Source organism: Asparagus officinalis, chromosome 9, assembly GCF_001876935.1.
Source record: "Asparagus officinalis chromosome 9, Aspof.V1, whole genome shotgun sequence".
NCBI classification, from domain to species: domain Eukaryota; kingdom Viridiplantae; phylum Streptophyta; class Magnoliopsida; order Asparagales; family Asparagaceae; genus Asparagus; species Asparagus officinalis.
The window spans coordinates 8,886,647-8,901,663 of NC_033802.1; the positions used below are offsets into that span (position 1 = coordinate 8,886,647).

At 41.9% G+C, this 15,017-nt stretch overlaps 2 protein-coding genes across 2 annotated transcripts; one reads left to right on the forward strand and one right to left on the reverse strand.

The window, feature by feature from the left end:
• LOC109823167 (uncharacterized mitochondrial protein AtMg00810-like) lies at nt 2,717-3,496 on the forward strand. The gene has a single exon (XM_020389452.1). The coding sequence runs from the start codon at nt 2,717-2,719 to the stop codon at nt 3,494-3,496; it is 780 nt and encodes a 259-aa protein (XP_020245041.1).
• LOC109823168 lies at nt 11,820-12,732 on the reverse strand. The gene is made up of 3 exons (XM_020389454.1): nt 12,485-12,732; nt 12,294-12,411; nt 11,820-11,948 (listed from the first exon to the last, which is right to left on the reverse strand). Exons 1-3 carry the CDS (start codon nt 12,685-12,687, stop codon nt 11,820-11,822), a joined length of 450 nt encoding a protein of 149 aa, XP_020245043.1. The 5' UTR covers nt 12,688-12,732.

The following is a 15,017-nucleotide window of genomic DNA, read 5'->3' on the forward strand; positions in this document are numbered from 1 at the left end:
AAACACTGAATATGGAAAACTGGAATATTTAAACAGGCCTTTGAGTGTTGACTTGGAAATGGAAATGAATGTAATTATTTTGCAATCTTTGAGTGTTGACTTGGAAATGGAAATGAATGTAATTATTTTGCAATGGGAGCAAATTCTTTGTTTATTATAATATGCAACTTGTTTGGAGTATAATTTGATGTTTGGTTTCTTCATTGATGTGAATGGGAGCAAATTTTTTGTAGATGCTTAGGTTCAGTGTAGGCTTGTAGTTGACAGAAAAGATATTACTTTTGGCGATGCAAATTAGTATTGATAAAATTATATTTTTTACCAATGCATAATTATACGTTGCCAAAAATTATACTTTTGCCGACGCTATCTTGCGTCGGCAAAAGTATAGCTTTTAGCGACGCTTCACTCTACGTCGCTAAAAGCTGCACTTTTGCCGACGCTAACTTACGTCGCCAAAAATATAGTTTTTAGCGACGAACAATTTTGCGTCGCTAAAAGCTATACTTTTGCCGACGCATAGGTTTTGCCGACGCTGCATGCGTCACCAAAGGTATACTTTTGCCGACGCAAAATATTATACGTCGCTAAAAGATATATTTTTCCCGACGCATGACGTATCACCAAAAGTGTACTTTTGACGACGCAGTGTATTTGCGTCGCCAAATACTTTCCTTGACGCACTTTTGGCGACGCGTTAGCGACGTTGCATTTTGCGTCAGGAAAGATTTTTCCCGACATTTTTTAAACTTTTACCGACATTTTTGTTTCGTCGGCAATGTTGTATTTTGTTGTAGTGACTCTCTTTTAGCTCTCTCATTGATCAATTAAATTGCATTGTGTTATTTGATCCGGATATGTGTGTCTTCCAGGAGAAGGAGGATTAGGACTAGCATCTGGCATGATGGCCTTTGGTACTTGGACAGGGAGACTGTAATGATTGCTGCTGTTGTTAGCGAAGGGGCAGAGGCAGAAGCAATGCTTCAACATTGCCGATTAGGGCATTTATCTTTTGATAGTTTGAATATGTTAGAACCTGAGATTATGAAGAAAGTGGATAGAAAATAGTTATTTTGTAATTCTTATGAACTTGGAAAACATACTCGTTCTACTTATAAAATGATTGGTCTTCGAAGTTTTGAACCATTTGCACTTGTCCATTCTGATGTTTGGGGACCATGTCCTACTACCTCTATTAGTGGTTTTAGATGGTTTGTTACTTAAATTGATTATTATTCACGTATGACCTGGATATACATGATGAAGCAGAAATCTGAGATTTACCAATATTTTCAAGATTTCTCGGCTTATGTGAAGACACAGTTTGGAGTGCAGGTGAAGATTCTTCGAACAGATATGAGACTGAGTATGTCAACAAGGAGTTTGCGGCTTTTATCTCTAGTCAGGGAATTTTTCATCAAACCCCCTATCCAGACACCCCTGCTCAGAATGGGGTGGCTAAACACAAGAACAAGCATCTATTGGAAGTGGCACACTCATTGATGTTGACAATGAATGTGCCTAAGTTTTTATGGAGTGAGGCTGTTATGACAACAGGTTATTTGATCAACAGGATGTCATCAAGAGTATTAGGGATGAAGACACCATGTGAGATGCTCTTGGGCTCGAATGTTTTTGTTGTTCCACCAAGAGTGTTTGGATGCACATGTTATGTGAGAGATCACAGATTGATGGTGAGTAAACTGGATCCGCAAGCAGTTAAATGTATCTTTGTTGGCTACTCATCAAGTCAAAAAGGGTACAAGTGTTGGTGTCCCACTGAAAGAAGGTTGTTTGTCAGTATGCATGTGACTTTTTGGAAGTTTGAACATTTTTATGGGGAGAAGACGAAGTTGAGTTCCTTGTTTGGAGATGGCTCTACTGATGCTAGTAGAGAGGGGGAGAATGAGAATGAGAATGACATCATGGTTGGGATGATTCCATGTCCTCTTGAGTCATCGAGTAGTGATGGTACATTGCTGAGTAGTGGTGGCGACTCAGGAGTTGGCAGTCAAGGTTAGGGAGAGCTGAGAGTATACACGAGGAGATAGAAACAGCAGCATGAGCCGCCTCCTGTGCCTGTGCCAGTACCCATAAATGTTGATGTCCCAAGTTCCTCCTCTCCAATGCCTTCCTTACCTTCTACACCTGAGTCGAAAAGTAACAATTCCTTCAATGATACTTCTAATACTCTTGTCTTTCCCCGTAGAACCTCTAGAGTCAATGCTAGAAAACCTCCAGCTAAGTTTGGTAGTTGGGATACTGACATTGCGAATTACATTTCATATGCATCCATTCCACCTGCATATAAGTCATTCATTGCATTATTGCATTCAATGCATGTACCTAACAACTGGTAGGTAGCTAAGCAATATCCTAGGTGGTTGAGCGCCATTCAATAGGAACTTTAGGCCTTGAAGAAGAATGACACATGTGAACTGGTACCTTTGCCAGCTGGGAAGCATGCTGTTGGATGTAAGCGGGTGTATATAGTTAAGTAAACTCCAGAGGGCAAGATCAACAGATACAAGGCTAGATTGGTTGCTAAAGGCTACAGCCAAACATATGGCATCGATTATGACAAGACATTTTCTCTAGTAGCAAAGATGAGCACTGTTAGAGTGTTGGTGTCATGTGCTGCCAACTTCAATTGGCCACTACATCAACTAGATGTCAAGAATGCCTTTTTGCATGGAGATCTCCAGGGGGAGGTGTAATGGAGATTCCACCAGGCTTCGCTATTTCTCAAGTAGCTGGGAAGGTGTGCAAGTTGAAGAAGTCTTTGTATGGGTTAAAACAGTCTCTGAGGGAATGGTTTGACAGATTCAGGTTGGCAGTCTGTAGTATGGGGTACAAGCAGTGCAATGGGGATCATACAGTGTTTTACAGGCACTCTAAAATGCGTATCACTATCCTAGCGGTCTATGTTGATGATATTGTAATCACTAGAGATGATGCTGAGGAAATCCTATGGTTGAAGAAGAAATTAGAAGAGGAATTTGAAGTTAAAGATCTGCGGCAGTTGAAGTACTTCCTCGGAATTAAAATTGCAAGGTCGCGAAAGGGTATAGTGTTTTCTCAACGAAAATTTGCTCTAGATCTTCTCTTAGAGACTGGGATGTTGGGGTGCAAAGTTGCAACTACTCCTATCAAGCAGAATCATAAGATGTGTGCCGAGGGTGGTGACCCGGTGAGTAAAGAGCAATATCAAAGATTAGTTGGTCGACTTATATATCTATGTCATATGAGACCTGATATTACTCATGCAGTGAGTGTGGTGAGTAGATATATGCATGATCCTAGAGAGCAGCATATGGAGGCAGTTCGCAGAATTCTTAGGTATATTAAAGGAAGCCCAGGAAAGGGGTTATGGTTCAGGAGTTCTGGACATCTGAGAATTAAAGGCTATTATGATGCTGATTGGGCGGGTTGTATGGATGATCGTAGGTCCACTACAGGCTACTGTGTATTTGTTGGAGGCAATCTCGTATCTTGACGTAGAAAGAAGCAAGATGTGTTGGATAAGTCTACAGCTAAGGCCGAGTACAGGGCTACGACAGTTAGTCTGTGCGAGTGGATATGGGTCAATAACATGTTATCTGAGCTGCACTTGTTTAGAGGAGACTCCTTACAACTTTGGTCTGACAACAAATCGACAATTAATATTGCAAACAATCCAGTTCAGCATGATTGTACCAAACATGTAGAGATTGATCGGTTCTTTATCAAAGAGCAACTGAATAGAGGAGTTCTGACATTCAGCTATGTGAAATCAGAAGAGCAGTTAGTTGATTGTTTAACAAAAGGATTAGGTTCTAGAGAGTATGATATCTTTTGTAACAAGATGGGGATGATTGATATCTATCGCCCATCTTGAGGGGGAGTGTTGAATTATTTAGATATGTTAAGTTAATTAGTTAATGTTGTAAGGATCTATTTGTAAGAGTGCATTGATATATAAAAGAGGGACCTCTCCATGAGAGGAAAAAAACCCTAATTTTTACCCCAAATATCTTCATATATTGTTTACATACGGTCCACCTTGAATTCTTTGCGGATGACTTGTTTGGTGCTTGACATTTTCATGTTTTGAAATACTCGACTCTCGTAGTTCTCTCTCCTTCATTTATGTGCCTAATTTCTTTTTCTCTATTGCTTTTATATAGCTCTGGACTTGATTTTTTTTGAACGAGGTATCGCATCCTATACTTCATTTTCTTTCCTTTTTTTTAATCTAAGGAGTCTTGCCTCACTCTTTGCCTTAGCGGAACCAAAAAAAGTAAAGAAATGGCGAGTAAATTTCACAAAATACCCTTAAGTTTGGCCGATTGAACGTCTCTTAATTTTAAAAATGTCAAAGAACCATCAAATAAATTAGCTAATTTTGAGATAACCCCCTTAATATTTAACGCAGTTGTCCTTTAAAATCTAAAGTTGCTTTATTTTGAAACCCAGGTATTTTTTTTTCTGCACCTGTAAATCCAAACAACTATATGTATTTAACTTTAGGATAAAATGCTTTCAGCCCTCAAAACCAAAAGAAACGTGCTCCCCCTCCTCCCCCCTCCCCCCAAGACTTTTTCAACGGGCTCTTGCCCCCAAAAGTAAACTAATTATTCACTGAGCCCCCAAAACACAAAGCCCAAAAATTTTACACAAGTAAAGATTATAATACACATTCTCTCTCTCTCTAACCATGCAATCCCTCTGCTCTCCCTCCTCCTTCCCCTACCTCTCCACCCGCCGCCTGTGAATCACGTGAAACGGGACCACAAGTTGGGCCATGAGTTTAGCAAGCTACCACGTGATGTTAGGTGAATTGCCACAAGCTGAAGACGCGTTTTGTTTCAATGCGGGTTCGTTACCGCATGCGTGATGGCCCACCCGAAATGAAAGCTAAGCTTTATAAATAAGCTGGTGTTTTTCATCCCTAGGTTTCGGTGAAAAAAGGAGGCAGAGGTGAGAAAAGATTGCAGGCGGCTGATCTGGGAGCGTGTGCAAGCATTTGTTTATTTTCGGGTGGGGATTCTTTTCGGCGTGCAGTACAGAGCGCAAGAAGCTTTGTTGTTTTTCCTTGTGTATCCCCTTTGAGAGAATATTTGTGTGAGGGATCTGAGAGTTTGTGAGAGGGTTTTATTTGTGAGATTGTAAACCCCAATTGTATCTCTCCCTCTATTAGTAGATCTCCCCCTCCTTGCCCCGTGGACATAGGCTATTTGCCGAACCACGTAAAATTTGTGTTCTTGCCGTGATTTGTAATAGCTTGTAGGATCACTCGACAAGCAGTCCTAGAGCTGACGAGAGGAAGAGCTGATATCTCACTTTGATGAGATATCTGGCTTTTGGTTCTTGTTTCCTTTGAGAAACGAGAATTTCATTGTGATCTAATCTCTTGTTGTGCACCTTGCGCACCGGAGGTGCTGCCGAAATTTTCGCTGCGCACAACAAGTGGTATCAGAGCTCCGGGTTGGACTTGGGAGCTTGTTTGAAGGATTCGCTAAAGGATTCCTATTTGAATATTAGATCGACAACATGGGTGAAACAAGAACATCGGGATCGTCTCTTACGAAGACGATACATAGTTTGAGCATCAATAACATGAAGATTGATGTTTCGAAGTTTGACAGCAAGATTAACTTCGGATTGTGGAGGTGTCAGGTGATGGACGCCTTGGACGCTCAGAATTTGGAGGAGACTCTTGAGTTACAAGAGAAACCTGCCGAGATGGAAGCTAAGGTTTGGAAGAAGATGAATAGTAGGGTGTGTGGAGTTATTCGGTCATGCTTGACGCCGGATCTTATTTATGATGTGATGAACGAGACGTCGGCGAAGAAGATGTGGGAAACACTCAATGAAAAGTATCTTACTAAGAGCATTGAGAATCGGCTTCACTTGAAGAAGAGGTTTTACCAGTTCAAGATGAAGAGGGGAGTTTCCATTAGGGAGCATGTTAACAACTTCACAAAGCTACTTTCAAATGTGGCCAATGTAGATATCATGGTTGAGGATGAAGACAAGGCGATGCTACTTTTGTGTTCGTTGCCCGAGGATGATTATGGTACTTTTGTCCTAACTATGATTAATGGAAGAACTACTGTTAGTTACAAGGAGGTGACCTCAGCGTTAGTGAATTATGAGTTGAGGAAGAGTGTGGATGAGTTCTCCGAGAAGGCATCAGGAGATGCATTAGTAGTTCATGGCCGTGGTTCAAACCGAAGCAAGAGGTCGCAGTCTAGAGGTGCACATCGTGGGATTCGTAGGAATCAGTGTGCCTTTTGTAAAGAGGATGGACATTGGAAAGCCGAATGCCCAAAGTTAGATCGAGCCGAAAAGAATAAGGGGAAAGCTGTACAAGCTTCAGAGGTGAATGTTGTCAAGACTAGTGGCAATAATTTAGATTCGGATTCTTCGGGCTATTCGTTGTCTGCACTACCGTCAATTTGTGTTTCCAACTGTACAGAGTGGATGTTGGATTCGGGTGCTTCATACCACGTTTGCCCTAGGAGGGATTGGTTCTCCAGCTTTCAAAAGTTGGAAAGAGAGGATGTTGTGCTCATGGGTAATGGACATGCATGCTCTATTGGTGGTATTGGTACCGTTCGTATTCGGATGTATGACGGAGTGATTCAGGAGTTGGATGAAGTGAGGTTTGTTCCGCAGTTGTCGAAGAACATCATTTCACTAGGAGCTTTGGTGGCATCTGGCTATAAAGTGACCTTGGAGGTTGCACGTTTGTCACATTTGGGTCCATGATTATGATGAAGGGCGTCAGAAGGAGCAATTTGTATTATTTGCTCGGAAGCACGGCGATTGATAGGGAGATGACGACTTCATCAGATTCGGCTAGATTGTGGCGTTGTTTGATGCTAGGTTATTTGATTGGTAATGCCGTGCATAGGTTGTTGAGGAGTGCTATGACCTGCAGTTTGAAGTCCTGTGAACCCATTAGTATGAGCAAGAAAACCAATGTGGAGTTAGGCACTTCTATCCATCATTCGAGGGGTCTTCTGAGGGGTGTTCATTTAGGCATTCGGGGGCCTTCCAAGGGAGCATTGTTGGGAGGTAATAGGTATGTGGTTTCCGCAGTTGGGGATTGCTCTAGGCATTGGTGGGTTGCAACCAAATCCCGTTGGTGTGAAGTCCTAGAAGCCCACAACAAATTGAGGAAGTGTATTGGCAGAAAGGTGAAACTACTTCAGTCTGATGTTAGAGGAAGGTACAAGAGGGACCTATATCTGCATTTGTGTCGAGCTCACAGCAATAGGAGACACTTCATTGATGTGGAAACTTTGAGGCGACGTGATGAGATGACAGATTTGGGGAGCTGTTCCTTTCTGGAGGAGGATCAGCATTTGATGTCGAGCATTGGCATTGGTGTGCAGGCTACGACATGTTTGGGCCATCTTATGTATAGGTTGTTGACTGCTGCATGTAGAGATTTTGAATCTGGTGGAGCTGCTTCAGATTTTGGGTTGCGTCGGATGTTTAGCTACCCAACACTTGGTCACATCGTGGATGTGAGATTTGATCCGATAGCACATTTGGAATTCAGAGGCGTGTTTGATTATCAGGTATTGGCTTCTGACTTTGTTCTGAGCAGATATGTCACGTTTGACTCTCGGCAGGTGGAGAGTGGTGATCAGATCTTTGGGACATTGCAGCGGGTGGAGAGTGATGCTACTCCACGTTGGGTGGAAACTTCAGACCATACTGTATCATTTGGGATTCCAGCTGATGTGACACAGATTAGGAATCATGTTGATTTGGATGCAGATGATAGGTTAATTGATTCGAGTGTAGCTGATAGATGTAGTCTAGACATGGCCGTTGGTTCATCTCAGGTGGAGGTGTTTGGATTGTTTCAGTTTAGGGCCATTGGAGGTGCTATCAGCAGCAGACTTGATCGTGATGTTGGAGAAGTGTTACAAACTCTTCTATTGGATTGAGGTCATTAGCGGCCATTTGAGTGAACTACGTTTGACTTGATTCCTTAGGCAAGAGGATACGTAGGCAGTCTTTATGATGTAGCCGGGTTTGGATTAGTTGATGGGGGTGAGATCGATTTGGTGAGCGACATCGACATTTGGGGTGAGTGTTTACACTCCCATTTGGGTCTTAGCAAGTGAGGCATTTGGTGTAGTCGGTGTAGGCTCAGTTTGATTGGTGAGTAGACACTATTTGGTTTGGATTGAGTGTTCACACTCCCATTTGGGTCTTGACCGGTTGTGGATGGAGTCCGTTGTCATGAGTCCGTTGCCATGGCGTACTGGATGCAACAAGTGAGGCATTTGATGTGGTCAGTGTCGGCTCAGTTTTGGGAAAACTTCGCTGAGGTGGAGAATTGTGAATCACGTGAAAAGGGACCTCAAGTTGGGCCATGAGTTTAGCAAGCTACCACGTGATGTCAGGTAAAAACAACAAAGCTTCTTGCGCTCTGTACTGCACGCCGAAAAGAATCCCCACCCGAAAATAAACAAATGCTTGCACACGCTCCCAAATCAGCCGCCTGCAATCTTTTCTCACCTCTGCCTCCTTTTTTCACCGAAACCTAGGGATGAAAAACACCAGCTTATTTATAAAGCTTAGCTTTCATTTTGGGTGGGCCATCACGCATGCGGAAACGAACCCGCATTGAAACAAAACGCGTCTTCAGCTTGTGGCAATTCACCTGACATCACGTGGTAGCTTGCTAAACTCATGGCCCAACTTGTGGTCCCTTTTCACGTGATTCACAATTCTCCACATCGGCGAAGTTTTCCCAAAACTGAGCCGACACTGACCACATCAAATGCCTCACTTGTTGCATCCAGTACGCCATGGCAACGGACTCATGACAACGGACTCCATCCACAACAGGTCAAGACCCAAATGGGAGTGCGAACACTCAATCCAAACCAAATAGTGTCTACTCACCAATCAAACTGAGCCTACACCGACTACACCAAATGCCTCACTTGCTAAGACCCAAATGGGAGTGTAAACACTCACCCCAAATGTCGATGTCGCTCACCAAATCGATCTCACCCCCATCAACTAATCCAAACCCGGCTGCATCATCAGCAAGAAGCTTTGTTGTTTTTCCTTGTGTATCCCCTTTGAGAGAATATTTGTGTGAGGGATCTGAGAGTTTGTGAGAGGGTTTTATTTGTGAGATTGTAAACCCCAATTGTATCTCTCCCTCTATTAGTAGATCTCCCCCTCCTGGCCTCGTGGACGTAGGCTATTTGCCGAACCACGTAAAATTTGTGTTCTTGCCGTGATTTGTAATAGCTTGTAGGATCCCTCGACACGCAGTCCTAGAGCTGACGAGAGGAAGAGCTGATATCTCACTTTGATGAGATATCTGGCTTTTGGTTCTTGTTTCCTTTGAGAAACGAGAATTTCATTGTGATCTAATCTCTTGTTGTGCACCTTGCGCACCGGATGTGCTGCCGAAATTTTCGCTGCGCACAACACCGCCGCCGCCACCCTCCTCCTACCATCCTCGCCTCCTCCGCCATTGTCGCCGCCCCCAAAACCAACCTTCGCTGCCGATTGATCCAGCGCGTTGATCGTTCCTTCACCGACGATCCTGGCAACCTTCGAATATAGAAAAGCTGGATAATGAACTTCCTTGTACATTATACCATTCGTCCATAGTTCATGCTCAAAAATAAATAATTGATCCAAAATGATTGCAGTATACACCGATAAACAAATAAGCAATAGAAGGCATGATTTTACTAGGAAAAAAAAGTTTGTGTTTGCTTTCCTATGGGTTTACTTGAAAATTAACGAACTTAGAGCTGATATTATTCGCTTGAAGCATTTCCCCCTAATTTTAATGAAATTTTCAAAAACTAAACGATTTACGTGTTGGTTGTTAAGATTACGGGTTCCTTGTTAAAGTTATGCGTTGATTGTTAAGGTTACGGGTTGCTTGTTAAGGTTACGGGTTGTTTGTTAAGGTTACGCGTTGCTTGTTAATGAAATTTTCAAAAGCCAAGCGATTTACATGTTGGTTGTTAAGGTTACACATTGGTTGTTAGGGTTACGCATTGGTTGTTAAGGTTATACGCGTTGATTGTTAATGTTACGTGTTGCTTCTTAAGGTTACGGGTTGCTTCTTAAGGTTACGCATTGGTTGCTAAGGTTATACGTGCCGATTGTTAAGGTTATACGTGTTCATTGTTAAGGTTACAGATTGCTTGTTAAGGTTACGGGTTGCTTGTAAAGTTTACGCGTAGGTTGTTAATGTTATACGCGTTGGTTGTTAAGGTTATACGCATTGATTGTAAAGGTTATCGGTTGCTTGTTAAGGTTACGGGTTGCTTGTTAAGGTTAACCGTAACCTTAACAAGCAACCCGTAACCTTAACAACCAACACATATAGCCTTAACAAGTAACCCGTAACCTTAACAACGGACGCGTATAACCTTAACAATAAACGCGTAACCTTAACAAGCAACCCATAACCTTAACAACCAACGCGTAAATCGTTTGGCTTTTGAAAATTTTATTAAAATTAGGGAAAATGCTCCGTGAACCCAAATTCGTAAGATTGGAGACTTTTTTCATTTAACACTTTAAGATTAGAGACTTTTGTCAATGAAGTTTGAACACAGAAAAGTACTTCTGCTTTGCCTATTACCATTTAGCATGGCCACACATCCACCACGAGCAAGGGAAATACTATGAATATAGAAAAGCTGGATAATGAACTTCCTTGTACGTTATACCATTCGTCCATAGTTCATGCTCAAAAATAAATAATTGATCCAAAATGATTGCAGTATACACCGATAAACAAATAAACAATTGAAGGCATGATTTACTAGGAAGAACTTAATTAAAAGGGAAAATTGATCTTAGTAGAGCCCTCCTCACTTATGATACTTATTAGGACCTAAATAAATAAACTAAGAAAATCCCAAAAAGAACTCTCTGTTCTCCTTCCAAAACTCCCCGTTCTCGTAAACCTCATTCTTCCAGATCGACACCGACGCCTTCACCTCGTTCGATCACAAACCAGCACGCCTCGATCGCGTCGGATCTGTGGACGGCTGAGGCCGCGATGAACACACTGGCCTCGCCCACTGGGATGGTGCCGAGGCGGTGGGAGACGGGACCGTGGCGGGGAACCGACGTGAGCGGTCTCTTGGCAGGGTCCAGATGGGGGGAGGTGGCGGGGTCCAGCTCTCTCCTCCACACAAATAAAAAAAGGAAACAAAGGGATTTGGGAACTAGAAGAAAACCGCGCGAGTTTTTGGGGGCAAAGAGCCCGTTGAAAAAGTCTTTGGGGGAGCATGTTTTCTTTGGTTTTGAGGGCTGGAAGCATTTTTCCCTTAACTTTAAAATCTCAGTGTCTTTAAGTTCATTTATATGTAGTTTTTACTTTTATTCTTTATCATCGGCGATCTGCAACAGTAATTTTTCTCCCTCATCTGGCCGGATTCATATCCTTAAAAGTGAACCAAATTAAGTTATGTAAATCTTACAAACGCACAAGTCATGTTCTCTAGGCTTAGCCTAACATATATCATACAAATTGGAGTAAATAGAGAGCAGCGAGGAGAAGCATCAAATATTTTCAAAAACGCACGTGCACAAAGGCAAAAAGAAAACATTGAGGTAAATAGAACAATATGACAGTTTACCATATAAAAGACATACAATTGATAAACTATATAAAAGAAAGAAAATAAAAGCCAAAACTTCCATTTATTCCCATCAAGATGGCAAGCCAAAGTACACACAAATATATAATAGGACACAAAATACAACCTGAAAACGAAGAATTTAATGTTCATCCTCTTCTATCAAGAGGATTAGATATTGTCTCAGTTCACGTAGAAGTTATAGGAGTTGTGCATATAAACCATTTGTATGCTACCATCTCCTCCATTACCCCCGCCACCACCTCCTCCGCCTCCTCCTCCGTTGTGGTTGATATTAATGTTTGGTGGCAACTGATAAAAACAAAAGATAAACATCAACAATCGAGTAGGAACTTCAAATTAACAAGTTGATTTGGTGAAGACAGGTTTATAATTTTCTACGCTAACGTGCTCCCAACAGGTTGAGCGTGTCCTTTTTATAGGCTGAAATACGAATCCATGTAGCAGTAATGAATTTTTTAAAATCCGTATTAAATTTGTGCCCAGTAAAATTCTACGTACCCTGGGTTGATGTGATACCATGTTAAAAACCCTGCCACTGCACCAAAACTTCGAAGTTGTGGTGAGGGTTGAGGTTTATAATTTTCTATTCTAACTAACGTACAAAATTTTTTGACCAAAATAATCTATCCATACCTTCATTGGTGCCACGCCTCCTGCTGGTCGCCGATATAACAACTGCAACATCTCCGAGACACTTGCCAATACTATCACTATCTGGTCCTGAAGAGCCTTCACTTGATTCTGCTCACTCCTACAATTAACAACAAGCAACATAAAAAGGTACTAAAATAGAAAAAAGGAATAGACTCAAACATTTACAATACCAGGAGAGAAAGGGAAGCGTAGTTGTACAAGAATAGGCCTTGAGCAAAAGACTCTCCATGTTTCGATAACGAACGATGGCCTCGTCGTAAAGTCCCAATTGCACGGCCATATTCCCCTTTTGGTACTCCACGGCGGCCAAATCCGTGCAGAGTTTAAACTCTGCCGCCTTTTTCTGCCTCAGCACCGACGCACATATACCCATGGTTTTGCTATGGCAGCTCGGAGAAATGTCAGTGGGTCCTTATTTTGTAGAAGGGAAGACACAGTTTTCTAGCGTTGAAGATGAAAGAGAGGAATATAAGTAAAGATATTTATAGAATCTGGTAAAAGGGGACGCAATTAAAAAGATGGCGGTGCTGTCAAAATAGCATTCCCCAACTAAGAAAGACGTGTTTTCTCAAAGAATGTTAGCACAGCAAAAAACATACAAGCGCATGAAGATTTGTGTAAATTTCAACTGCCATAAATTTTCTTAGGCTGTGTTTGGCAAAGGGTTAAGGAAGAGAGATTAAGGAGAAGGGTTAACTTAGTTAATCCATCGTGAAGGGTTAAAAATATTCTTATTCCGTTTGGATTTGATAATTAAGACAAAGTGTTAAGTCTTTTGTGTTTGGCAAATGAAGAACGGCTAAGGAGATTAATCTCATTATTCTTTTTAAAAATACCACTTTCGCCCTTTCTAAAAATTTAAAAAATCGCACAAACACTTTTGGTTTATATACAAATACTTTCTCATGAATCAGATTCCAAAACAACACAAGACAGATAAATATGTGAGCCAATCTCATCACAAAACATTGATCAAATCAACACAATCACAAATTTTTACACACAGAAGAAACGACGACATGCACAAAATCTACATTTCTCAAGAAATAGAGTGTCGTCGCCTTCTCTAAAACAGAAATCGAGCATCTAAAATAGCCTTCAGATTTATTGGCTTCACATCTCTCATCCGAAAAAATGAATTCAACTTGCTGAGCTTCTTCGTGAACGACTTCAGCAGTTTATTTGCAGGATTTGCTTTTTACAAGCTCTTGCTTGATTGTACATGATCCTTCTCCAAATTTGTGAGCCTCATCCTCAATTCTTTCAACCTCAAGCTTCAACTCTCCGTTCTCTCTTCTGACTGAAGCATAGTTATCACGCGGTGAGATTGATCCGTTCCCTGATCTTTGAGGATACTGGCCATGGATTGATCCGAAGAAGAGCTGATCTTGGTTTCCGTTCATTGCATTTCGAAGCCTGATCTGCTCGAAGTACAGAACTTGTACTGCCATTTGAATAGGCAATCGTTCGTTCTGAGCAGCGTGGCTGAATGCTTCTTGTGATAGTTTTTGATAGTTGACGGTCTTGCACAGCCGATATCTCTCTGATTCTTTTATGTTCGGATGAACCTGAAAGTGAAATATGTGGTTAGCTTTTCCTCATATTTTTCCAGGGTAAATTTTGATAGTCTAGTCAAATGACGACAAAAGTTTTCAAGAAGTTGTTACTTTCAAAAAGATATTGAAAGCTTTGTAGAGTCCATCATTCACCGGACATGCATGATCAGGCAGAAGCTCAAGAATCTGGTCCAGACCCTCGATTGCATTGTGTATGACAATCGTGAATTTTGTCAGAGCATCTGGTCCTTTTAGCCTACATCAACTGCCAAAAATCTCTCCCACAAGAAGCTTACAGATCATTTCCCTTCTTGACCATCCTGTAAGCTACTCCATTGCTGTATTCCACTCTGAACAACATGTGTTCTCATAGCTTTTTTAGCCTACAGAAACTTCACCAAAACTTATCTAACAGGATCCTGCACTGTTCACATAGCTTGCAAAATTATAAATTCTATTAAAGAAAATAATTATTCAACAAAGAATCTCAGAATTCAAAAATTCTACTAATGAACACACCAAAATTGAACAACATTCACAGTATCTTCAAGATCAAAAGTTAGCTAATACTAGTGCACAATATCTTGAAGTTAGCTATAGCATCTCAGTTCGAACAACAGCAATGAATAATCGTCACACACATTCTCATCAACAAATTCAAGAAAAATCTCAAGAACAGAAACACGAAAACTCACAACAGCTAATCTCGGCGGCCGAACCCTAACTCTCGCCTCGGATCTCAGCCGATCCAGCCTCCTCCCGTTCTCCTCCAACCTCCTCATTAGATCCATCGGCCTGAACCTCACCGAGGTCCCCGGAGCCGGCCGTCGCCTCGTCGGAGCTCTCCCCAGCCCTGGATCCCCAGAGACATCACCATGAGAATGTAGAGCGCGATGCTACATCACCGTGACAGTTATATTTGGAGAAGGATCATATGTCAATCAGGCAAGAGCTCTTCTTCGGATCAATCCATTGGATCGGCCGGAGACCTCGAGGAAGGAGAAGGGGGCAACCTGAACGGGAGTGGCTCGATGAATTTTGTGAGGGTGAGGAAAGAGAGGGGGTGCTGTCAAAATTCCGCTGCCTAGTTCCCCATTCCGCTGCCGAGATCCAGATGAAATAAATTCCCCGCCTACCCTCGCGTGAG

What these genes read in the sequence shown, in the direction of transcription:
- LOC109823167 (XM_020389452.1), top strand. Translation starts at nt 2,717, where the DNA reads ATGGAGATTCCACCAGGCTTCGCTATTTCTCAAGTAGCTGGGAAGGTG.
- LOC109823168 (XM_020389454.1), bottom strand. Translation starts at nt 12,687, where the DNA reads ATGGGTATATGTGCGTCGGTGCTGAGGCAGAAAAAGGCGGCAGAGTTT. An exon ending in ACGCTTCCCTTTCTCTCCTG is followed by an intron (nt 12,412 to 12,484) that starts GTATTGTAAATG and finishes TGTTAATTGTAG; the next exon opens with GAGTGAGCAGAATCAAGTGA. An exon ending in GAGGCGTGGCACCAATGAAG is followed by an intron (nt 11,949 to 12,293) that starts GTATGGATAGAT and finishes TGTTTTTATCAG; the next exon opens with TTGCCACCAAACATTAATAT.